At 37.3% G+C, this 27,272-nt stretch overlaps 1 protein-coding gene across 10 annotated transcripts in view; it reads left to right on the plus strand.

Moving 5' to 3' along the window:
* The window catches only part of GRIP1 (glutamate receptor interacting protein 1), a 716,800-nt gene that overhangs the window by 261,369 nt on the left and 428,159 nt on the right, over positions 1–27,272 (plus strand). For 6 of the 10 annotated variants that reach the window (XM_009424970.5, XM_054664154.2, XM_054664156.2 and 3 more), the window contains exon 1: positions 3,531–3,762. The exons of the other annotated variants lie outside the window; for them this stretch is intronic. In XM_009424970.5, the coding sequence (XP_009423245.1) occupies positions 3,630–3,762 (133 nt within the window). In that variant the 5' untranslated portion in view covers positions 3,531–3,629. Of the gene's footprint in view, positions 1–3,530; positions 3,763–27,272 lie in introns of those variants that run through there. 10 annotated transcript variants of the gene reach the window in all.

A 27,272-nucleotide genomic window follows, 5' to 3' on the forward strand; every position in this document is an offset into this window, starting at 1 on the left:
GGCTGTAAAGGAAGCATAGCGGCATCTATTTCTGGGGAGGCCTCAGGAAGCTTCCAGTCATGGTGAAAGGCAAAGGGGGAGTGAGTATCTCACTGGACCAGAGCAGGAGCAAGAGAGAGAGGGGGAAGGTGCCACACTTTTTTACTCCATCGCCCAGGCTGGAGTGCAGTGGCGGGATCTCTACTCACTGCAAGCTCCACCTCCCAGGTTCACACCATTCTCTTGCCTCAGCCTCCCGAGTAGCTGGGACTACAGGTGCCCGCCACCATGCCTGGCTAATTTTTTTGTATTTTCAGTAGAGACAGGGTTTCACCATGTTAGCCAGGATGGTCTCGATCTCCTGACCTTTTGATCCACCTGCCTCGGCCTCCCAAAGTGCAGAGATTACAGGCGTGAGCCACCGCGCCTGGCCAGGTGCCACACATTTTTAATGGGCCACATCTCATGAGAACTCACTCACTGCTGAGAGAATAGTACCAAGGGGATGGTACTAAACCATTCATGGAAAATCCATCTCCATGATCCAGTTACCTCTCACCAGATCCCACATCCAATGCTGGGGATTACAGTTTGACATGAGATTTGGTGGGGACACAGATACAAACCATATCAAGAAATATGGACCCAGGAAAATTGAATAAAATGATCTCGTTTACCTCCGCCACCCCTCAGGCAGAGCACCCGGTGTCTAGTCTTCTGTCTTTCAGATTGTGGCCCATATACTCATGCTTTCCCTCCTTCACATCATCTGTTGCAACATCCTTTCATTCTTTGTGACCCAAGTGGACCTCCCCTAAATAACAGCTTCCTTATCCTGGCTTCCCAAGCGTCTCTGATTGTTGTAATGAGCTTTTACACCTTCTGCTGTATGCCTTCAAATATATGGCTAAACTCTGAACTCCTCCTCCCCAGCACCACCAAACCACATCTCATATAAAAATTCTATCATTACAGATACTGAAATGTTAACAAATGTAATCCTTCAGAAGTAAAAAAAAAAAATAGGTGCTTATGTACAATTTCTGTTTATTTCTGAAAACAGAGTTTGGTGTGTAGATAATTTTACTTTGTCTGCATTAGTTCTTGTGCAAAAATAGTTGCTTACCACTGCTTGAGAAAATCAGTCCCTTTAAATACCAAAATTAAAAAATCAAACTCTAGTGAAATGTTTTAAGTTGTTCTATGCAAAAGGGATCTTCTTTGTATTAAAGAGTAAAGCACCATCTCTTCTGTAAGTTAGTCCTTTTAGATTGAACTGGGAGCTTAAAACTACAAAACTTAATATGGACTCTACTAATTTAAGAGTTAAAATTCAAGTGTAGTTGCGTAAAATTTATTGCCTGCTAATGCAATAATGTGTCTCTGGGGGACACATATACTTGAATTAATCACATAAACCAAGATATATGTGTGGTCCATTAAAAATGAAAGTTGACAATTTTTTCAAATTCCATTTCAAGAGAAAATTTACATAGAAAAGAATGAACTTGAATGCATGTAATTCTTAGATAGACAAAATAATCTCTGAACTGGTATGAAAAATACCCGCTACTACCTGCCGTGATAATATTAGCTTTGTGATCTTGGACAAACCACTAAAACACCATTGAACCTTTTTTTGCTCATCCATAGAGGTATAATTACATTCACCTCATTATTAGAGCTGTTAGGTTAAATTAAAAGATTGTGTATTATTATTGTCATATATTTAGTGACTATTCAGGTCTAAAATCCAGATCTTCAAATTTCTCATTCATTATTTGTTAATTGTTCTAGTTTGTTTTGGTTGAGGGAATCAGAATAATAAAGGATTTGAAACCAAAAAAAAAAAAAAAAAGAAAGAAAGAAAAAAGAAACCTAAGGACAAGTGATTTTTTAAATTTAAAGATATTCATAAAACATTTTGTAGCATCTTTTTGTCAGCATCATTAAGTTAGTGTTTCTTTCCACAAACTTACTCCTAAGGCATACAAAATGGGAAACTTCTGGGAATAAAGGAACTTCACAGAACCATTGAAAGTAACTACATATTTTAGACGCGATATGTTCTTGGCTGATGAATATTTGCCTTTCTAAGTAAATTTCTCCCTGCTCCATCATTATCAATTTATATCTGAAAATAGGGAACTGTGTAAATCAAGAAGACAGACAAATTGCTTGTGAATCTAACAGAGTGCAAAGTGCAGTCAGTTCCCTCTGGGATGATCCTACAAACTTGACATTACACAGATATTGAACTATCTTTATTCAGTAAGAAGACTTTTAAAAAATTATATTTCTGGGAACATGGAGCTGCAGTATATCATTAGTTTCATAGGTAATATGCTGACATGCTTGATTAATTATATTGTAAACTAATCAGATTTTTCCTGGTGTTAAAAGTTCTCTTTCGCTTAAAGACCTGAAGAAGAAAGAAGCTATAGAGAAAAAAAAATTATTCATGATTAATGCTGACCTCTCTAGACTTTAGAGTACCTCTCTCGTCTACTATGAAGTGTTTCTGATTGTTGTTCTTAAAAATAATTTTTTAAAGCTTGTGATTTTTAGAGATAAAGGATGAACAGCATGTGAGCATATTATGAAATTTCTCTTTCCACTGTCTTCACCAAGAAGAATTAAGTTTTGTTATCTGTTTAGCCCATTTACTTTCATGTTTTTTAAAAAATGTAACAATTGAGCTAGGTTTATATTTGAGTTCAGTCTAAGTTGAGTTGGATTATTTGTATTTCTTTTCCCTTAAACCAGGCAGTTTCCTTTATTTGCTGATTATGGTATGCTATTACTAAGCCTATGAGAAGCTTCTCTGTGAAGTGCATTTTAATATTTAGATCAAACAGTGATTGGAATACATTAATGCCCAGTGGGTAAACGTGTCATTTGAAAGCAGCTGCTGAGCCTTCTCCCTGCTGCTCCAATTAACACATACTGCACACTCCTGTCAGCAAGAGGGCTGTGCATATGGATGAAACCACTTTGCTGCTTATTAATTTGATATGCAAGGGAGCACAAAGGGTTAATCAGTACGCCCATTGCAAAACAATAGCTTTTCAAGAGGTTTCCCAAGCACATGTTTTGAGATAATGTGGGCTAGGATTAGGGTGTTGGATTAGCAGGTAGGAAAGTCAGTTCAGTCTCTAACTTTGGTTCAGTCCATTGACTAATGTGTTTCCCCGCCCCTCTCTTCTCCTACACCCCCGCCCCGATGATGAGATGATGGAGATATTGGATAGTGAAATTCTCGTGCTGGGACTCCTCTTGCCTCAGCTGAATCTCTTGAACTTTGTTTTGAAGCTATTTAAAGTCCAAAGCTTTGCTCTTTGTTTTTTCTTAGTCTTTTATTACCATTTCACTTTCTTTCTCTTTTCCTCTTTTTTTTTTTTTAAATTACAGATTTGACAGTTTATTGATCTAAATGAGAAATATTGTCAAGGTAAACCCATATCGCTATTATTTTCTTTCCCCTCCTATGGCCAAAGTCGCCGTGTCGATGGTAGCCCAGAGGTAGATAGAAGGGTAGCTGTCCTGGTCCAGGTTTGGTATTGGTCATTCATGCTCCACCGGCTCGCAGAGCAGCTGGGCTATTGCTGTGCTCTTGTGCTAGCTGTGCCGCGCTGCACGGTGAGTAAGAGATGGACCGCTTCCTGGGTTTTGTCAAGGCGATAAGAAGATCTAGGAGAAGAAAGGGGAAAAAGTACCGACCAGAAGAGGATTACCACGAGGGCTATGAGGATGTCTATTATTACGCTTCAGAGCATTTTCGAAGTAAGCGCTTCTCTCCATCCTCCGGTTCCTTCTCGCATGCTGGGGCTAACAATAAACCTTGTGTGGAGCCTTAATCTTAAATGCAAAAGGTTTCTCAGATGGTGTTCTCTGTGAGCAGTCTGTAAGTGCTGAAGTGCTATGTTTTGCTTGATTTGTTGCAAGAACAGCCATTAGATAATAGCATCTAGACAGTGTCACCAGCCAAGGTCTGTACACATCGTTAATATTTTAAGTGAAATTAATTATGTTATTTTAATAAGCCATTCAAAAAAGTTGCAAGCCAACGTAGTAGGTGGCCAGAATATGCTCCGTTGTAGTTGTTGCTTTCCTTTTTCTTTCAGAATAGGGAAGGCTAGCTCATTTGGAAGAAATAATTGTTCATGTTCAAGTTGATGTTAATGCTTAATGCTTCTGATACAGACTTCTAGACAGTTATCTGTGATTAATCTGACGTGTTGTTTGTACAAGGAAGTTCAAGTACCTTTCTCTGATGCATGCTTACAATTTTGTTATTAAATAAGGTTAATTCTTATTTGCTGTCAGCTAGAAGCAGTGATACCTGTAGTATGCGTAATATGTCTATATTGAGACATTTGAAAATTAGCTTATAAATAGAAGAGAACTGGCAGTTTTCTTTTATCTGTCAGCGCTTTAAGTTTCTGGTAAGGTTTAGACTTGTCCCACTAGATTTAAAATGCCCAGAAATGCCTAAGGGTGCAGAGAGAAAGCAGCTATGCACAGAGATCACTGAGTTTATGATGTGCCCCAAATGGGGGAAGATGACAGTTATGTATGATCTACATTTTTAAAAAGCTAAAAATTATTTATTTGTCTTCTTCAATAAGGATCTTTATAAACTTGTATTTCAATTCTAATTCGTTCTGGTCTTTTGATGTCTAATCATGAATGCATCCCACTTATAACCTCTGAGCATTAACTAATAAATAATTTAAATCCCAATTTCTGTGGTATTGAAAGCCATGAGAATTCCTTCTAAATGCTAGAAATTCTGTTGTGATTGATGAAGACTGAGGGTTGAAAATTCATGTGGTGGCAATAACACAAGAATGTAAAATTGTAATTATTTGATATTTGCTTGAATAATGTGGCTGTATTGCTTTTACCTGAGTAACCTCGGAGTTTTAGAGATGTTTCTCTTTTAAATGTGTGCACATGAATAATGTGTTCTGATAGAGTGACACTCTATTTCCTAAATTTTGTTTCCATAATATATCCTAGAATTTAACTAAAATTTATGTCACATCAAAAAATATTGTCAGATTGCATGTGTAATTCTGAAAACTCAGAAACTGAATAAAAGGAGCTTATTAACTTTTAATTAGACTGGTAGACATTGTACAGATTTTTTGCAGTCAATATATACTGAGTCAGATTCATACCATCTCAGGTTTGTACCATGATGTATGTTTGTAGAAATAGAATTGAACAATATTTCTCAAATGCCTACATACTACTAGCTTTGGTAAGAATTTAAAAACAATAGAATTATTCTGTAAGTTTATAAAATGTCTTGACAAGAAGAACTATATATGGAGGTATCTAAGAAATATTCCCAAACTAGAGTTAGGACAGTTATATAATGAAGATAGTAAGTAGTCTTTATACATTAAGTGAAATAACTCAAAGAGAATCACGTTTTATCTCATTTGTCAAGGCCATGCTAAGGATAAGATGTTAAATATCAAAAGTCATTTCCTTTAGATATGAAACTGACATGTTTTTCCTGTGATTTATCAGAACATACCCATTATGTAATATGTAACTTGTGGAGTTAGTTGCAAATTGGGTCCCCAACTTGAAACTACTACATAATAAACAGAATGTGTCAGAGTGGACTCAGGCACTTGGGATTTGGCATTTCATCAAATGTCAAATAGTCAGGGCTTTTAAAGAAGATAAGTCATATAATACAATGACTTCTCAGTGCATCTTTTGGCTTCGGTTTCAGGGCTTCTCTGAATTGGGTAGGGGAGACATCCACTTACATCTTAGAGCTGTAGAAAAGCATTAAAGAGTGAGACTGACCTTAAAACCAGTCCTCTCAAATGGGTAATATGGTTGAATTCAATTACATCTACAACATATCTGTTTTAATTAGTTTTTGGCATAATTTAAAAGTTTATACCCCATGTGTTTCTCTAGACGGCTTAGAAAAACTATCTACATTAAGGCTGGAATTTACTGATGATGTTCACATTTTAATGATGCTATTGATGAACCAGAAGTGTCATTCTTCTTTTTCTCCCTAGAGTGTTTACTTCTTGAAAGAAACTTAACCCTCTGTCTTGTCAGTTTTTCCTTTAGAGCAGATTGCCACAAGAACTTTATATGTGTAATAATGAAATAGTCAGCTAAAAAGAACCTCCCAGAAAATTCTCCAAATCTGTCCTCCCTGTAGTACATTTTCCAGTTCTGATATTTAATTTTATCCTAATGTCTCTTCTATTGTGGGTTCTGATTTAGAATTTCACCACCCATTCCTTCATCTTAAATACAGCATCACTTATAATCTTGTTAAATGCCAGAGTCTGAATTAAAATGTCCATAGGGTGAAATGCTATGGAAAAGAAGTTATTTTAATAATAGATGACTTTTCTGAAATTCCATCAAAACTCAGTTTTAGCAGTGACAATGATGATAGAATGATTTTAAATCTCCTCTGACTTTATATTGACTTGATGTGTGTCAATGTACATGAGATGGCCATGTTTGATTTTTTTAAAAACTGCTTTCATCACTCATCTATCCTTCATAATTCTAGAGTTAGAGTTTAAGTAAACTAGACAGACGCATGCTTTGGGTAAGTCACCAAACATTTCTGGGTTTTAGTCTTTTAAAATGTGATACAAGGTGGCTTTGTCCCTAAAGATTTTCCCAGTTATAGAACTATATTGTATATATTTTGAACTTTGCTTGATTTCCAAAACAATTTAGGTAAAGGTATTGACTGGAGAATTTTCATTGGTATTTAAGGCAAAAAGAAATCACCTAAATATCCTGAGGGAATTGTTTTTCTGACAGGAATGCTCAGTGGGGAGAATTCCTGTTACTTTAGGGTCATAATCTATCACTGAATATTAAGTAGTGTTGGAGAATTTTGATAAACCTTTGAAATTCTGAAGATGTTTGTAAATCCGAGACTGCATTTTTTATTTAATCGTATCCACCAAGAAGCACCATTTACTTTTTGAAATTCTCACAAAGATGATTCATTTGGTATTTTTCCTTGAGAAAAACTTGCTTTGATTACAAAACTGTCATAAACTTGAATGTAGTGAAGAGCTAGAAAAGGACCCTAACATTCCATTTTTTTATGTTTGGTGTTTTTGTTTTTCGCTAAATACTGTGTTATGGTAATGTCTTTTTATAGGCTCTGGCAGGTCATATGTTAATTCATCTGTCATACAAAAATAAAATGTCTGATTCTATTGTCATGTGTATTTTTATTTAACCACACTGGATAATATTCCAGCTATAAGACAGATAATGTATATTAAAGAAGCAATCTCTTAACACTGTTCTTATACATAACAATCCTGACCTCTTGCTGTCCATGCAGCTGAATTACTTGAGAAAGAAGAATTTGTTTCTCTCTTATGAATAGAGGTATGTGAGCCACTCTCATGTACAGCGCTAGCATCTTATACACCTGTGTAATAGTATGGAATTAGGAGTGGGACTCCTCCATGGTAACTGCTGTTCTTGGTCTTCCTGACTCTCCTAGATTGAAGAAAAGCTGTCTGGGAAAGCTCTCAGGGCAGTCATTAGTGACCAATTAACTTTTCTTACTGAGGTCATTTCAGGGAAACTGGAGAGAGGGAGGAACATGAATATGGCTTAGACCTTCTGAATAAAAGGGTCATTTGTATGTACAAATTATTTCATTTGTTGTTTTGTTGTTGTTGTTTGCCTATTCTAATAGATATTCAGCAGTAATTGTGATGTGTGTGTATGAAATCATTGTTAGCTAAATTATTTTATGATGCATTGTATGCATTTACAATTCCTAGTTAGGCAATTCAGGCTTTAAAGTGCCTTAGATGTTCAAATCGTATTTTAAAAGGGTGCTTCACTTTCTTTCATGTCATTGAAAAACACGATGCATTGTTCTTCTCAGAGGAAAAACAATATTGACAGTGGTATTTGTAGAATGATAATTTTTAGGCTGTGGTGTGGGTGATTAGATAAGTAATTTATTCTTACTGGTTCCTTTAGAGTTTTCCCCCTTTGGTAAATTCATGTAACCACACCCTCTCTGCTTCAGGAAACTGACGTCTAATTAGGACTTTCTTTCTTGATAAGTGTGCCACAAGGCTAGAGTGAGAACTCTGACATATACTTTGGAAAGATGCCTGATTTGTGCAGAAATATGTGCAAGAGCTGAACACATAATCAAAGGGAGTCTTGCCTTCCTCAGTCTGTGGGGGATGACAGGGAAGAGGAAGGAACTGGGGAGGGGAAAAGGAAGGAGAGAGGGAAGCACATTTCATAGGCTGTCCTTACTTCTCTAGTGCTTACAAGCATAGAAGCCATTTATTTCTATGTTAAAAATAGTGGGATCATCAGACTGACAGGTCTTGGATGTGAAATCCTGAATGATTCAAGCCTTAGCTGTATTTAGTTTAACTCAAAAAATCCCGAATGAATTAGAAGAAACATCAATTATAAAGAAATAGGGCAAACTTGCTTGTTTTATGACTATACTGCTTATTTTTCTTCCCTAAGAATTGCTTTCCATCTATAGTATGTTTGTCTTGTTGAAAATTGATTGGCTATCATGTTCCATGGGCTGGTTATTTTGTATGACCAACTTTCTTGTCTCAAGCTATATTTTTTTCTATATGGAATAAAGAAATACTAAAGTTGAAAGGGACCTTAGAATCTACTTTGTCAACCTGAGTATTTTTTTAGATAAAGTAACTAATATACAAACAAGTTAATCAACTTACGTAGTCCCCACTGATTGTCGTGGAACTGGGAATAGCAGCCAGACTCCCTTATTGGGTCTGGTCCTTCACCTCTCATCCCCACTTTTGTTTTAGCTCACTGATGAGCCTTCTGATGATATTTAAGGTCCAGGATCATCTACATATAAATTGTAACTACTTAGTTCCCTGATAGGTGGCTTTATTTTTTTGAACAGTAGGCCATCTTATCTTAAACTCCTGAACAAAAACAAACTCCTGATTTAATATTGCAAGTCAAATTAACATGATATTATATTTACAGATGATGTTAATTAAAGTGATTGTCGGTGGCTCAAAAACCAGAGGTGATTTTCTGTATCACCTCTCATTTGCTCTGTGGTTTGCAAATATAGCTACCTTCATCAATGAATATTATTTCAGGGGACTTAAAATGGCATAATTATTTCAAACAGTATTAGAGTTAGGAGGGACTTCGGAGTCCAGTTAGTACAGCATGCTATCTGAAATAGAAGGTCCTTCTTCAATATCCCAGCTATATGGACATCCAGCTTTCATTTAAATCCTTCCAATGTGAACATGTTCATTTCCAGACAAGGCAAGTTACTGAATAAACCTATGCCTCCTTTAAATACATTGTAAGTTATATGTTAAGTTGCTGGCTTATTTCAAGAAATACAATATGTGTTCAAAATCTATATCTTGACCCAAATAAACATAGACTCTATTGAATTTAATGTGCAATAAGATTTCATGCCTCCTTTTTATTCACATTACTCTTTCACGGATGTAACATATGGCATGTGGAGGTGAGTAATTCCTTCAATGCTATTTCTGTTTTAACTATACAAACACAGAAGAGCTCTGTATTGGGCCCACATCCATGTGGTAATTTTTATTTCTTGTTTTCTACTTATTTTTTGTTGATTTCCACAAGATCACCAAGGCTTCTATTTATTTAATAAAAAGCATATTCTAGTGCTTTCTGTTTGCATGATGTAGTGGTCATCATTTGTCTGCCTTAAAACTCCTTTTTCATTCCCCTTGGAAGAGCAATGTTCATATTTAAAATGCTCCTGTTTCTCCTTCAGTTCTGTCATTATTGATTGATCAAAACTGTGATAATTTGGGTTACAATTATAGAAAACTACCACGTTTTAGTCTTTAGTGATTTGTCTGTTCATAAACAGCTAGGTCAATCAGAATGCTCCTGTGTGAGTTTGCAAATTCAACTCAGTGCACTGTGCTCATGGAGAAACCATTCTGGACTGGGAGGGAATCAAGCCCACATCCAAAGGAGACAGACATGAAGGATCAAGAGGCTCCTCTCAGGGTTGTATTCACTAATTCCAGTCCTTAAGGTCTCTAGGTTAGAGAATTAGAAAGGACCAGAACTCAGATTGGAACTCAGATCAGCTAGTTTCAAGTTTGATAGTGTTGGTAAGCTCGTATTTGGAAAATATGATTCTTTAGTTATTTTCATTTGATAGTAATAAATGCCACCGATGGAAACTATATTCTTTCCATAAAAGTTCCCATCCTCCCAAAATATAATTCTCTTAATGGGACTAAAAAACTATGTGACTTTGGATGAATCACCTGGGTCAGTATGCTTCTTCAGTTTCCTATTTGTAAAATGGGGTTCTAAATCCCAGTGGAGAGTGCTGAAGACCCCAGAGAGAGAGGAATCACTGGCAGGTGTAGTCAGTAGAGCTGTGTCTCCCCAGGGCAGCATACATCCCAAACAGCTGGAAGAAGGGGATAGCTAGTGGGCAAATTTAGACAGACGACATTCAGCTTAGCAGCATAACTGCAGTGCATTTAACATTCTTTGCCCTTACTTTTCATTTAGAGAGTTAAGTCTTGTTTTAGAGGGAACACACAACTTCCCCATGTACCTCTCACCAGATCATTCACCATGATGCCAGATGGAAACATGCCTAGTGGTGTATTAGAATATAATAGAATTTTTAATCTGCTTTTTAAAATTTGAAGTGTTAGAATTCTACCCCACTATCTCACTAACTATTACATAATCTTACAACCAAAAAGCTTTTCTGAAACATCCAACCATGGGACTGAGTTATTTGGATCTGTAGATTTAAACTAAACGTCAGCAAGTAGGTTTATAGATATGTAGAAACTGAGCTGAATTTCAGTTGATATCCAAACCTTTGAAGATCTCTGTTTTAGAAATTATTTGAACTGGCTCAAAATAGTATGAGATTGTGACTAAATAAGTTATTCATAATTAATAATATTGTAAATAATAAAATATAATGCTTGAATTTTCTTCTTACCATCTTTATTCTTTCAAGAATAGGAAGATTGTATTTGTGGTAAGCATCCCACCATTTTTATTCATTCAGCAATTACTTGATGATGCACGTGTCAAGAGTCATTCTACATGCTGGAGATACCGTGGTACAGAAGACAGAGGAGGTCCTTGCCCTAGTGGAGTCAGCAAGCTAAAAAGAAAACAGAAAAACTAGTGGCAAGTACAATGAAGAAAACCAGATCAAAGTTTTGGGATGGAGTGGTGGAGGTGTTGAGAAGGGTGAGCGTTTGAGATACAGTGTTCCTTCTTGGAGAACAGGATGTTGGGATGACCCTGATTGAAGAGATGGAGTCATTGTATAATCTGGATAGGAGGCTGGGGCATAAAGCCTCCAGAGATAAAAGTGTATTCATTCTAATACAGTACTTCCCTTGCCATCTTCTGGATGGCTTGTTTCCTTGACATTCATTTGTTAAATCAGTTTTTTTTTTAAATTCCGAATCCATTTTTTCCTAGGAATAATGCACTCAGAATAGGAAAAATGTAGATTTAAAACCAGGCCTAATCATAAAGTCTTTTTGCAATATGTCACTAACAGGTAAAAGACGACTGTGGCCAAAGGGGACATAGTTACTGGAGAAAACCTTTATTTTGCAGGACTGCTGTTGCTATTCACATAGAGGAGTCTTCTGTTAGTATACTATTGCAAAGTTAGGGATTGTCTAAAGTGGGGGTGGTGATTTGGGGGTATGAAAAGATGGTTTGCTCTGTCTGTAGAATAGTGTTAGTAAGTGTGTCATAATCTTCTCTGTATTTGGATCCTAAACATCCATTGAGCATGATTCTTAAGCTAAAAGTACACTTACCATGTCATCAGAGGATACTAAAATGTATGATTGCTTTATAGTCGTTGTTTGTTTTCTGTAGAACAAAATTATTTTATGCTTCTCCCTAGTCTTTCAAGTACACTCCATTATAAAGATTCTTAATGGCTTTTGTATGTCCAAGGAAAGATTATATGTCAAAGAAATTATTTCCAGAAAGCGCACAAAGTTGTACAGGGTCTTTCAGGTTACAGCCCACAGCATCACCATCTTCTGTGCTTTGTGGAGAATTAGACCCTTTATATTGCTATTGTAGATTATGTTACTATCAATAGATAAACAGGGAATTGTATGTTGCTTGTTGGAATAAGTTATTTTCTACATAACTTACTATTTGTTAAATATGATTCAGAGGATTGGACTTTTATGTTTAAAAATAAATTTAATGTAAGATGAAATTCCTGTTTTCTGATAATTATCTGAACTGCTTTTCACGATTGAGTCTAGCCAACAAACTTAAAATTTATGTGTAGTTTCAGAACAGTGGCAAACATTTTGTGAAAACAGGTGCTTTTGATTACTGCTAAGCTGGTCTTATGTTTTCACATTGTGCTTCTGCTGGCAGTGGTATGTGGTTCATGAATTTTCAGGTGCAGAAAATAACATTTGATTTGTGAAGCCCCATTTTTGAGATAAAACTAGGCACATGTCAAATGTAAGCAATATGGAATGTGACGCCAACAGTGGCATCCTTGCTGATTCTAAAAATTGGATATAGGTTAACAAATTGCTGTAGTGGAAAGTTTTACAAATGATTACAGCTCTGGTTAATACTTGTTTTTGTAAACTGTAATCTGCCTGCAAAAAATTAACTTCTGCAAGTATTTTGAAGACATGAATATGAACTTATACCTTTAAAAACTTTGCTCAGTACATTTCACCCTGCTTATAATCGTGATCACTTTTAGGGGAACAGCTGTTAAAATTTAGGGTGAGATGTACGGGTGCTCAGCAGTTGGTTGTAAATTTCCACTTTATGAATTTACAGTGGTCTTTCATTATTGAAGTAGGATTGGGGAATCCCCATCACCTTAAAACTGTTATTTATGGCTGGTTTTATCTACCAATGCCAAGTTTTCATGATTTATAGGAACAAACACCTCTCTCTTTTATTCTTAAAAATTCCAAATCTTCTGCGTAATGGTGTTTTTAGCACTATTTGGAAGATGATCAGGCATAAAAGGAATTTTAAACCTAAGAACTGTTGGGATCTTCCAATCCAGCCCTCTGATTTTACATAAATTTAATATCTCTAACAACAGAGTAATTTGCTCAGTAATTGTTTAAGGCTTAAAGAGAGAAAATGTCTAACTCAAGATTACACAGCTCAGAATAGAAGTAACGTAAGTATTTAAGTCTGTGAACTTGGTATATTTTTAATCGTATCCTCCCCCATACACTTCCCATTGCTTCAAACACTGCCTTCATGTGAAGTTTCCCACAACCCTGCTCACTCTCCCAAGGGTTAGCCCTGGAGCCCCTGTGTATGTGAATGGCACCCCCAATTACTCCATTGTTTTGTGATTACTTACATACAGTGTTCTTTTGTGAGTGCCATATCCTCATCTTTGTATTCCAGCATCTAAGACAGTGCCTGGACCATCTATAGATGTTTCTGTCTTAAAAAGCTGTGAAGAAGACTGATTCCCATAAGCCACCCACAGAAACCTATCTCATTACTTTGTAGTCACTATTCATGTATTTGAAATGATTAGGAAGTTTAGAAAACCATACTCTGGCTGTAAGAATCTTAGTTTGCCATATCCATGATTCCGATGCTATTCCTCTCCATCTACTACTCTATGTAGCACAGGAAAACACAGCTCCTGCAACAGATGTTTTGAGAATCCAAATGCAAGGAAAATAGAAGGGGAAAGCAGTGTTTATACTTTTTAAGATTCTTATAGACCTACCTTTTTCTTTTCAACACACGCTACGAAGTTTATTATGCTTGATCTCCTGAGATCAGTGCATGCTAGGCCCTATGCTTCGTAATTTATGTGCATTAGCTCATTTAATCCACACAACTCCATGAGACTAATACTATTATCTTTATTTTCCAGATAAAACTTGAGCCAAATGAGCTTAATTTTCTCAATGTTACACAATTGTCGGTATGTTAGCTATTATCAGCCAATATGCATTAAGCACTACTATGTGCTGAGAGCCATGGCAGGAATATCCCAGCTCCCAACTGCAGTGCTGTGTGCCATCCTTCCCCATGCTGCCAGTCAACTGTGCCTTCATGATGGCAGCCTCCATCCTCGTGATGGGTTGATGAACTCCTGAGTCAGCTTGGATATAATTCCACGGCTCCAAAAGGAGAAAAAGCAGCAAACACAACATGCTGTTATGACTAACCATTTTTGTAATGAGATGAATGTTCTTCTCAGTACGTTCATTCAATTATTTTGTATTCAATTATACTTTGAATAGGAGAATTTACCTTACACTCTAGTGTGACTTTGTTGTTGTTGTTTTTTTTCCCACTGAATCTGAAATTAGGGACTGATGTATGTAATTCACAGCATACTTGGGCTGGAAGAAAATTTATCACCAAGGTGAGCAAACAGATCCAGTTTAGAGTTGGGACCTTGACTCAGCTTTGTGTATAATCCCTCAGCAACATAGTACAAGAGCAGGAGGGCTGTGACATTGTCCTGTGTCATGTCCAGCCATCACAATATTTGAATATGAATGCATTTTGTGTCTGTAATACCAAGAACTCAAATCGTGAAAAGCGGAACAGTAAAAAACCAATGCATCTATATAAACAAAAATGTGAATGTGGGTATAAAACTTTCATAAGATCAGAGAGTTCTCCGAGGAATTCCAAATAAATCTAGAATTCATGAGAATTGGAAAACTATATAGGAACTAGTTTTATTTATTTATATTTTCTATTGCTAAGTCACACATGAATCATATTCTCCTCTTCCATGAATAAAGTAAATACTTACATATCAAATTTACTGATAGGAAATATTTCTCAAAGAGAGTAAAATTATTTACTATAAAATATGTGCATTTTTAGTGAATATTATTTGGATTATTGGCAACAGTGGTCAGGGAACTCTTAGTGTCAGGTTATGTAATTTATGTTATCCAGTTTGAGCTTGGCTTTGTTAAAGTGTTCTACTTGGAGTGTTGTAATTTTCTCAGACAATTAGGTATGTTTTCTTTTCATTTAGAAGGTTTTGTTTTTTACTTTTTAGTTTTTAGTTTGTAAAGTTGAATGTTCCTCAATCAGAAATTGCAATATTTTATTTAAATGAGACAGAGATCTCTTAGTTTGAGTTGTAATAGCAAACCTCAGAGATAGTCCCATATAGCCTGGGCAACATAAGGAGACTCTGCCTCTATGAAAAATTTACTTTTTAAATTATTTTATTTTGTAGATATGGGGTTTTGCCATATTGCCCAGGCTGTTCTTGAACTCCTGAACTCAAGCTCACCCCTCGGCCTCCCAAAGTGCTGTGATTACAGGTGTGAGCCACCATGCCCAGCTCCTACAAAAAATTTTAAAATTAGCCAGTCATAGTGGTGCGTTCCTGTAATCCCAGCTACTTGGGAGAAGGGGGTGTGGACACTGAGGCAGAAGGATCACTTGAGCCCAGGAGGTCAAGGCTGTAGTGAGCCATGATCATGCTACTGCACTGCAAAAAAGAAAAAAGAAAGAAATGGTCTGATATGATTTGGAGTTGTTTGATGTTATGAACAAAGTGCAAATATGAAGCTTTGTAGAGAAAAGTCGTAGTAAAGTGTATCATTTCTAAAAGCTCCAAATCAATTCTTTTGCTTTGTTAAGCGTATTTGGTAGCTCTTACATTTATCAGGTTCTTTCTCTATTTTTGTATCTATTTTTCTCCTCAAAAGTTTCATAAAATCTCATTTTCCCACCTCTTTCTCATGAGAAATCCAGAATGTTAAACTTTCCAGGCCCTTCAATTCCCTACCAGTCATCCCCGCATGTGAGAACATTGTTGACTTCTCTAACTCAGGAATGGCAAATCAAATGCTGCATGTTCCCATTTTTGAGTGGGAGCTAAGCAAAGACATATGGAGTGGTACAATGGACACTGGAGACTCAGAAGCAGGGAGGGTAAGGGGAATGAGGGATAGAAAACTACATATTGGGTACAATGTACACTATTCGGGTGACAGGTGCATTAAAATCTCAGCACCAGTATACAACTCAGCTGTGTAACTAAAAACCACTTGTACCCCAAAAGCTGAAATAATACATATCTAATATTAAGGACATCAAAAAAGAGTATTGTTGAGTTATTCTTTGATTAGGTATTCAGTTCCCTGATACCAGGCCTGATACCAGGCCCCTCAAGTATTTGTTTCTCCTCGAGACTTCATCCTTACAACCCTGCCAATGCTCAACCTTAGCTCCATCAAACCATCTGTGGTCTTCACTCCTGCTACTGACATTACTGGAAGAAAAAAACTGTATAACCATGGTGGTTGGCTACATTACAGATTTATGAGTTCCAGCCTCAGCTGGTTTCTCAACACTAGTCATCAATCTTTTGTCTTTATCTCCAGCCACTCTCTTTCCCTTTCCCTAAGCAATTATTCCCAAATCGCACCTCTCTTCTGAAGTCCCAGTCTGCTCCTCCCATCCGGAAACACACTCTGAACTGAAGATAGAGGCTACTTCTTAGTTTACTTGACTCTGCTTCTCCCACCTTCCAAATATCTTTTACAAAAACTTCCACTGTGCAGCACGTACTTTCCTGTCCCCAAAACACAAAGCAGATGCCTGGTTCACTTAGAGTGATTGAGCGATGCCTTGTGGCCCTCTGGATTCTGCACCTGCCATTCTACTGAAAAGGATTCAGCAGAGATCACCAGCGATCACCTTATTCCAAATTTAGTGGTCTTTAAGACTTTCTTAACTTCGTTGAGCTTCCTGTAGCAACTGTACCAGTCATCATTTTGGTCTTTGAGTCTTTCCTGTCTTGGCTTCTGTGACTCATCTTCTTTCCAGTCCTCCAGCCTCTCTTTGATACCTTCTCCTTCCTCCTGCTCCTTCCCCTTAACTCTGGGGTTCAGCACTGGCCCTTCTAACTCTCTGAATTCTTCCTGGGCTATCTCCGCCTCCCTCGTTTTGTAATTTAGATGTCACAAATGAGCTCTGGATCTATCTTTCCAACTGTCTTCTGGGTGGTGCATTACCTCAGATTTCGACTTTTCCTAAACTGAACTCAATACCTTAGCTCCTACCCAAATATGTTCCCAGTACCTTTCTTCTCTCTTTTAGCTATAAAGGCATTATCCTCTAAAAACTAGGAACCTTGAATTCATTTCTCATTCCTTACGTTATCTAAGTTTTCTATTATATTTTATCTATTTCATCTACTTTATACTTCATCTTTGTATTCCCTCTGCACCCGGGGTAGTCCATAGTTAGAGCTTAATAAATGTTTAATTTTATTTTATTTCACACCAAACTGTAGACAACTAGAATAGTGGATTTCAAGGGACAGATCTATCTCCAACTTTAAAGTATATATTAAGATTTAGGCCTACTGGAAAGATACTTGGCAGTTTACGATGCCTCAAGGCTAAAATTTTTTCAGGTAAAGTATTCTGTTCATGTCACAGTACTTATATTCATGATTCTGACCTTGTTCATTAAAAGCAAAGTGGTCAACTTGAGTCTGAAGGACCTATGTAGCTGGAAATATTAGCTTGGAGTCCAGAATTCAATAACCATTGATTGCACAGTCCAAAGCGGTTTATTGTTGATATCTTTTCCCTAAAATGAAATCAGTTATTCTTGCCGGTGCATTTTTATTAAGGGATCTGCTGTTTGGACTAGAATTATAAATTTAAGTACAGTGGCATATTGAAAATAAAGTGTTTTCCAGTGACCTCAAAATGTTGATCTAATGAATCACAAATTATATTAAAGAAAGCTTAGTGGAGAAGGCAATAGAAGTAATGAGAACATTTAATGGATTCTAAATGGTAGCTCTAAACACTTTAAATTTAACATCAAATAAAATTTTTTCTCCTTTTTATAAGATAGAAACTTTTCTGCTTATAAAAGCTATTAATTGGTCTAATCAAAATGATTAGAATTTGCATGTTCCTTGTAATTTTCACTCAGTTTTTCTGTAAACAATTACTGTAACTATCTTGTCACAGAGAATAAATTAAGATGAAAGTATGAGAGTTTTATATTCAAGGGAGAAGTAATTCGGATTGCATGGTTTTGAAAACAGTGATCAAAACAGCTATGTTTAGAATACAAATTTCAAATTTAAGGACATGTTTAAATAGTTAATGGAAAAAGTTTTTTACATGACAGTAAACAGCAAATTAATTATGGACCATTCTTATCTATTTGTATAGCAAAGTTTGTATATTATAGTTTTGGTAATAACCATTGCAATAATTATAATTTTATATTATTTTAAAATTTTACAATGCTATAACATACATTGTCCTTTTTGGTCTTTCTAGCCATCTTATAAGTTGATAAATTAGCTGTTGTTACTGTTATTCCTCATTTTATAGATGAGAAAACAAAAGCACTGAAAATTTAAATGGCTTATCCAGTGTCACACAACTAGTGAATACTGGCATTCCTCCTGATTCACTTATTTCCAAATCTTATGGGATTTTCTCCTCTCCTGAATGGACTTAGAGCTCTTTGAAACAAGCTGCCCATCCGACTTAATTCTCCTGTGCCTGGAACATAGCAGGTTCTCAATGTGTATTTGTAAAACAGATTCATCTAAACTAGAATGGAATTTCAAGTGTGAGCCTTTTTGTAAAGAATTTTACTACTCAAATACCATATTCTGTCAACCTAATAGAATTATGCTGTGACCTTGAATATACTGAAATTGCATTTTAAAGTCCTAAAGATAAAGTAATTGAGAGTTGTCTTGGAAAACATAACACAAAGGCAAAGGATAAGTATTTTATTGTTAATCTATTTAAGTTTAATTCCTTTCTGTCAGTTATCTTTTGCTGCATGACAAATTACCCCAAAATTTGGCAGCTTAAAAAAACAAACATTTCTTCTCTCATAGTTTCTGTGGATCAGGAATACTGGTGCAGCTTAGCTGGATACTCGGGTTCATGGTCTCTCAGAAGGCTGTGACCAAAGTATAGGCTGGGGCTACAATCATCTCTCGGCTGGAATGGGGTGGGATCCCTTCTAAGCTCACCAACGTAGCTGCAGGCAGGATCCAAGTTCTAGATGACTATTGTATGGAGATACCAGTTTTGTGAGGGCTTTTTCTCCCGGCAAATGCCTCTCTCCACTGAGCAGCTCAAACAAGGCAACTGGTCCCTCTTAGAATAGGTGGGCCAGAGAGAGCAAGAAAGGGCATGCAAGACAAAAAAACCACAGTTTTTTTTTTAAATTTAATTTCAGAAGTGACATCTCATCACTGTAGCCTTCTGTTCATTAGAAGAGAGTCATTAGGTCCAGTCTATACTCAAGAGGAAGGGATTACATCTCCCTAGTATTCAACACTAGGAGGATACTAGGAGGTCTCAATCATTTGGGCCATCTGAATACTGCCTACCTTATTCATGTTAAATATTATTGTTCAACCATAGTAAACTGAAAGAAATAAAATTCCAGCAGACTGACCTCAACCGTGTCCAGACTTTTTAAGGGAAAGCTACAGAAGTGCAGCTCAAACTGGCTTTAGCTTAAAAAAAAAAAAAAAAAAAAAAAAGTATTTTATTTTTGTGTTTTTTGTATTTAACAAAAAAGAGTCTCAGTGTTGTCCCGACAGTAGGTGCAGCAGAATTCTGTTCTGTTCTCCATTGGCACTCAACTTTGCTTTCTAAATAGTCTTGAATGGATTCTATCAATCTGTCTTGTGCCCCATGACCACCTCTATGGCAGGGGTGTGTGAAATACTCCAGTTGACCAATCCTGGGCCACTTCCCCACCCCTGGAACCCGGAGAAAGTGACAGAAGCCAAAATCTAAATCATATGAACTCAGAGTGGAGGAAAGTAAACCTTGAGGTGCTGTGACCACAATAAGGCCCCTTGGCTGATGGTAGGCAGACCGCTAAGGCCCACGGCACCCTTCTGTCACTCTTGAAGTCCCTACCTGTTCTAACTCATGCAGTTTGCTTTTGGGGGGTATCTTAGTTCATTCAGGCTGCTGTAACAAAATACTATAGACTGGGTACCTTATAGACAACAGAAATGTATTTCTCATAGTTCTGGAGCTTGGGCATTCCAAGATCAAGGCACAGGTAGATTCGGTGTTGGGTGAGGGTCTGTTGCTCATAGATGGTGCCTTCTAGCTGTGTCCTTACATGACAGAAGGAACAAGGCAACACTCTGGGATCACTTTTATAAGGGCACTGATCCCATCCGTGAAGCTGTGCCCTGCCCTCATGATCTAATCACCTCCCCAAGGCTTCACTTCTTAATACCATCATCACCTTAGGGTTTAGGATTTCAGCATATGAATTTGCAGGGGAGGGGGCACAGTGGAAGACACAGACATTCGACTCATAGCACTGGTGGACTTAAAGATGTACAGGATAACATCTTCTTTTGATGGCAGAAATGGGAAGAGAATTCTCCTCCTCAGTAAGAATTTTTGCTAAATATTGTTTAAAATCAATAGTAAAAGCTAAGCCACAGTTTGCAATATGAGTGTGTCTTCTGGAAACAAACGTCCTAAACTTTCTGTGTAACCTTTAATTGTTAGTGAACACATCCCCAGGACTGAATTCAGTTCATCTGTCTGGAGCTTTAGAATGAAAACAAAGCCTTATTACTGTGTTGACTTACAGAAAACACAGATGTGTGTGCACAGATAGTAATTGGGCTCAGCTGGGGCCATTTAGGGGTTAAATACTAGGTATCCAAGGTTACTTGTGCATAAATTTAAACCTCATAAGCTGTAGTCACAGCTTTATAGCAGCTGGCTTGTTGTTTTGTTTTGGATTTCTTCTCCTTCCTCTCCAGCACCCACTCTGCACCCCCACTTTCAGGTATCAAAAGGATTAGACCTGAGGGTCAGCTGTGGTTCTTTTTCAGAGAGAAAATAGAATTATTACATGGTTCTTAAGATTAAATTATATTGTATTAGGTCAGTGGCAAAAGCAAAGATCATTTGTTAAGCCTTAGTGCTGTTTTCCACCCTGCAGTCCCATATAAACTGGGTGTTGCTCAAGGCTCCTCTTGATAATGACTATTGGCTGCTCCCCTTCCTAGTCATGTGAGGACCCTTGGGAGTCAGTATGTCTGGAGAGCCAATAGACCAAGGCTCTCATCATTCTCCCTCCAGCTTCAGCACCTCCCAGGCAGAGTATTTGGTGTTCCAGCAACATTCACCCTTGAGTGCTCACCAGTAGATACTGGGTAAAGCACTGGGGGCTGCTGGGAAAAGCAGACCATAGTCACTGTCTGAGGATGAGAACAGAGATACATGATTTGGGTTGGGGAGGAAGAGAAAGCAACAGCCTAACTAGTCTCAGGTTGAATGGCCATGAAGGTGAAGTTGCCTCCTGAAGCTGTCCCCAGCCCTGCTGCTGTCTTGCAGTTTGCTGTAAGACACGGTGCTGTTCCCTCCAGGTCTGTCCACCAACAAAGTTCTGTGGTATCCATGCATCTCATGTGTGTGGCCACTGTGCCAATCCAAATTCCTCTTTCCTCTGTCTGACCATGTGTATTGATTTTTATTTTGCAAAATGTGGTTGTCATATCCATCTAGCAGAATGATTTTGATTTTCTACCCCCCAACTCCAAATTCCTAGTCGTCTTCACCTTTTCTTCAACCCTTATTCCATTCAAAAAGCTATAATTTCAATACAAAAACTTAGTGTCACTTGCTAAACCAAATTGCTTTATTTTTTATTTTTTTGTGTGACAGGATCTTGCTTTGTCACCCAGGCTAGAGTGCAGTGGTGCAGTTATATCTCACTGTAGCCTCCATCTCCTGGGCTCAAGCAATCCTCCTACCTCAGCCTCCTGAATAGCTGGGACTATTGGTGCATGCCACCATGCCCGGCTAATTTTTAAATTTTTTTGTAGAGTTGGAGTCTCTCTATTTTGCCCAGGCTGGTCTCAAACTCCTGGCCTCAAGCAATCCTCCTACCTCAGCCTCCCAAAGTGCTGAGATTATAGGTGTGAGCCACCATGCCCAGCCCTGCTTTCCTTTTAAAGGTTACTTAAGTGTGTGATTGTCTGATAATCCAAGTTATTATTAATGAAGTTTTTGTTTTGTTTGGCTTTATTTTATTTGTTTTTGCTTATTAACCCAAATGAATCTCTAAATGATGGAATTTCAGGCAGAGTAAGAGAGAATTTTGGATTGGGTCACTTTACTACATTTGGCTAAGTATATTCTACTTGAATAAAAGGACACATTTTGATATGGGGAACTTGCAGCCTCTCCCACCCGAAATATTTCCATCTCCTCAACCTTTTTCTTTTTGAGACAGGGTCTTGCTGTGTTGCCAAGGCTGGAGTGCAGTGGCACGGTCAGAGCTCACCACAGCCTCCATCCCCCAGGCTGAAGTGATCCTCCTGTGTCAGCCTCGTGAGCAGCTGGGACTATAGGAATGTGCTACCATGCCCAACTTATATATATATATATATATATATATTTAAATTCTTGGAAGAGTCAGGGTTTCACCATGTTGCCCAGGCTGGTCTTGAACTCCTGAGCTCAAGCGATCTGCCCACCTCAGCCTCCCAAAGTGCTGGGATTACAGGCATGAGCCACCATGCCTGGCCCTCAACCTTTTTTCTTCAAGTAGCTCTTAACTTTTTTCTACTTCACTCTTCTTATATCTACCTTTTTATTTGGAGTTCAAGGCCTATGATGGCCTAGTAAAATATTATTCAGTACAAGTCAGTGGAGTATGAAATTGATTTAAAAATCAGCTTTCAGATGTGATAAGAAAGAGAGCCAGAACACGGAAGGTAGTGGTAGTCCTACTGTACTCTGGGCTGGTCAGACCTCACAGGCAACATGTTATTTGCTTCAGGGAGATGTGGACAAACTGAAGCACTGCCAGAGAAGAATGACTAGACATATGAAAGGTGCATATGGCCTGACTGAAAGAACAGAAGGTGTCTATTCTGTTCAAGACGAGACTTTATAGAAAAATAACAGAGAGGAGGTTGGAGGTACAATAGTGCTAACATGCGTAACCCACGAGTATGCTTTGTGTGACTCTTAAAAACAAAGCTAAGACCAGGGAGTAGTTTTTAAAAAAGATTTTTTTTTCCTGAAAGCAGTAACATCTTTCCTGTGACCATGGTTAGTGATGCTATAGCAGGAATGTAAACATAAAAATTAGGATAGCAAATAGATTAGGTGCTAACTGCAGTCAACTGGTGGAAGCTGGCTGTAGAGGGTAGTCATTATGAGCATGGACATTGGATTAAAATGAGTCTGGCTTTCAATGCCACTCAGCCCCTGCCAACTGTTAAGCTAACTAACTCCTGATTCTCAGTGTCCACATCTCTAAAAGAGAATATAATATTACCTACCTCATTAGGATATTGTGAGGTTATAAAAATGAAATGATGCATGTGAAGAGGTTAGTACAGTGCTGTGCAAATAATAGATAATCAATGTTACTATTGGGAAATTCTGAGGTCAGAGGAATCTGTGTTTGTTGGGAAAGCAGGCCCTATCAATTAGTGATGTCTGCTGTGGGAGTGAAAGTAGGCCACGTATTTATCATCCTTGGGGTATAGCTGGATAAAGTGATCATTTATGCTCAATCCTCCTATTTTACTTTTCATGTAACATAGTTATCTACTTACAACTTAAAAAAAAATTAGAGGAAATATTGGCTTAAATTAGAGGCCTTTTCTTGTCCATTTTCCCTGCTCTCCCTCTGTTCTTAATTATATAAGTTTAAAATTATGACGATTATATGGAAAGTAAATACCATTTTTGTTCTTCTGTTAACCTTGATAGTCTTACAATATGAATGAATTGAAAGGAAATGCATTTTGCAATGCATAATGAATGAGCCTGCACTTCTTAAATGTCTCAGTTCTACTACAGGTTAGATATTTAGAAAGAATGTGAGGAAAATCAAATCTTAACGTAAGCTGTCTTTTGCCAAATATAATTTCTTATCTGAATTTTTTTATATTGAACTCAAACTTGAGTTCAATACTTGAGATAGTATTGAACTCAAAACTAGTATTTTTTTAGCACTTTATGGTATAAGTGGTTACCTAGACTCTATTTAGAATACCTTATCTTAAATATCTGTGGATACTTAAGAAGAAAACTGTAAAATCCATGTGTTGGCCATGAATTTTTAACCCTGCTTATCAAATGTTGTTAAGAACATTGCCAAGGAAATAAAGATGTATCATTAAAGCATGTCATGTTTGCAAGATCATCTCTCTGAGTGTTGATTAACTCCTAGACCTTTAAGCACAGCCACCTCACTTTTAAGTTGCTGCCAAGAGGAAAATGCGGGTGCCACTGGTTAGCCATTGTCAAATGGATGTATTTTTCTCAGATATGAATAAATGAGAACTGGACTGTGACACAGAAACAAACTATGCACTTTTTTTCCCCATGACATTATAATAATCAAGAAACAATGTGGCCAGGCATGGTGGCTCACGCCTGTAATCCAAACACTTTGGTAGGCTGAGGTGGGCCAATCACATGAGGCCAGGAGTTCAAGACCAGCCTGGCCAACATGGCAAAACACATGTCTACTAAAACAGTACAAAAAGTAGCCAAGTGTGGTAATGCATGCCTGTAATCCTAGCTACTAGGTAGCTGAGGCATAAGAATTGCTTGAACCCAGGAGGCAGAGGTTGCAGTGGGCCAAGATTGTGCCACTACACTCCAGCCTGGGTGACAGAGTGTCTTAAAAAAAAAAAAGTACCTTTACTCATTTGCCTTTCAGCTGAGAAATATGGCAATGCACTATTAATTCAAAGAAGCAGTATTGCCCCTTGGTTAAAATCTCAGACTCCAGAGTGAGAAATGATCAGAATCCTGGCATCTCTACTTAACTGATTTTTAATTTTGTCAAAGTATGTTAACTTCTCTAACCATCTTCAGTTTCCTTCTCTGTAAAATGGAGATAACTGTTATACCTATCTATCATCTCTTGTGGAGAGGAGAGCAATAGGAAAACTTAGGCAGAGATTGTTACATAGCAAACAGTAAGAGTAACTACCTTTATAAATAGGAAAAATCTTTCATGAGTCAAGAGTACTGGGTTCTGATCCCAGCTTTGTCACTAACTACCTATGCGATTTGGGGCTATCATATCAGTTCTCTGAATCTTAGTTTCCATAACCAGAAGTGAAAGAAATTGATTGCATGATCTTGAAAATTACTTCCAATTCTAAAATACTATTCTGGTTAGCAGAAGCATTTAAAAACTCAAACTAAAACAAAAAGCCTCCTCCGTTTCTAATTGGTAGTTAATTATTTCAGTCTTTACTTAAACATTCCTTTATGTCAGGGAAAGACCTTTTGTTTTTCACCACTTCTATTTCCCCAGGAACTTCATTGCCTCCAGTTCCAGAGAAAGGTGTTAAGAAGAAAATTAACAACCGCTTGCTACTGTGTGAACACTAACTGCTCTTAATTGCTTTTTTTTTTTTTTTAATTTTTTATTTTTTTATTATACTCTTAAGTTTTAGGGTACATGTGCACACTGTGCAGGTTAGTTACATATGTATACATGTGCCATGCTGGTGCGCTGCACCCACTAACTCGTCATCTAGCATTAGGTATATCTCCCAATGCTGTCCCTCCCCCCTCCCCCCTCCCCACCACAGTCCCCAGAGTGTGATATTCCCCTTCCTGTGTCCATGTGATCTCATTGTTCAATTCCCACCTATGAGTGAGAATATGCGGTGTTTGGTTTTTTGTTCTTGTGATAGTTTACTGAGAATGATGGTTTCCAGTTTCATCCATGTCCCTACAAAGGACATGAACTCATCATTTTTTATGGCTGCATAGTATTCCATGGTGTATATGTGCCACATTTTCTTAATCCAGTCTATCATTGTTGGACATTTGGGTTGGTTCCAAGTCTTTGCTATTGTGAATAATGCCACAATAAACATACGTGTGCATGTGTCTTTATAGCAGCATGATTTATAGTCATTTGGGTATATACCCAGTAATGGGATGGCTGGGTCAAATGGTGTTTCTAGTTCTAGATCCCTGAGGAATCGCCACACTGACTTCCACAATGGTTGAACTAGTTTACAGTCCCACCAACAGTGTAAAAGTGTTCCTATTTCTCCACATCCTCTCCAGCACCTGTTGTTTCCTGACTTTTGAATGATTGCCATTCTAACTGGTGTGAGATGATATCTCATAGTGGTTTTGATTTGCATTTCTCTGATGGCCAGTGATGATGAGCATTTTTTCATGTGTTTTTTGGCTGCATTCCCAAAAGAAGACATTTAATTGCTTTCTTTAAGATAGCTTTCTGTTAATTGGGAGGGCTTGAAAATCCGATCTCAATCCGAATTCCTAATATCTCTTTATCAAACACAAACCTGTTCATTTCTATATGGGATTTTTATTGAAGTGTAACATTTATATAAAAAGTGCACAGATTCTAAGTGTACAACTTAATGAATTTTTAAGAAGTGAACATAACCATGTACCAGCATCCAGATCAAGAAGTAGAACATTAGCCAGCTCCTCAAAATTCCCCTTATGCCTCTCCTTCTGGTCACTAATTCTTATCCAAGGTTAACCACCATCCTGATCTGGAATGTAATGTTATAGATTACTTTTGCATGTTTTTGAAGTTTATATAAATGAAATCATCATACGGTTAGTAGTCATTTCCATTGGTATATTTTGGAGTGGAATTGCTAGGTCATATAGTACATGCATATGTTCAGCTTTGATAGATATTGCCAAATAGCTTTCAAAAATGGCTATACCAATTTATACACCCTTCCCCTACCTAAGAAGGTTTCTGATTATCTGTTTTAAGACCTTCATGCAGCCTCCTATTTTGAATTAAGTTATACAGCTTTCTCTCCAATACCTGTATCTTCTACCTCAGTGATGCTTCACTTCAGTTTGCCTTGGACCGACTCTGGATATACCAAATTCATACCTGTTGTTCTTGCATAATTATTATTAGTGCTCCTTTCATTTTCAATTTGTCCTAGGTTAGAGGGAGATGAAAAAATTCTAAAATTAGATTGTGGAGATGTTTGCAGAACTCTATGAGTGTAATAAGAAAACATTGTGTATACTTTGCTTGGGTAATTTTTTTGGTATATGAACTGTATCTCAATAAAGCTGTTTTGATGATTTTTTCTAGTTTGGATGATAAATTATGTGGTCATTCTACTTAATCAATTTCTACCATTTGCAAATAAGTTATTTTAAAAAGGACAGAAAGAAAGATACCTAAATAAGCCT

This window comes from Pan troglodytes, chromosome 10 (assembly GCF_028858775.2).
Source record: "Pan troglodytes isolate AG18354 chromosome 10, NHGRI_mPanTro3-v2.0_pri, whole genome shotgun sequence".
In the NCBI taxonomy this organism is placed as follows: domain Eukaryota; kingdom Metazoa; phylum Chordata; class Mammalia; order Primates; family Hominidae; genus Pan; species Pan troglodytes.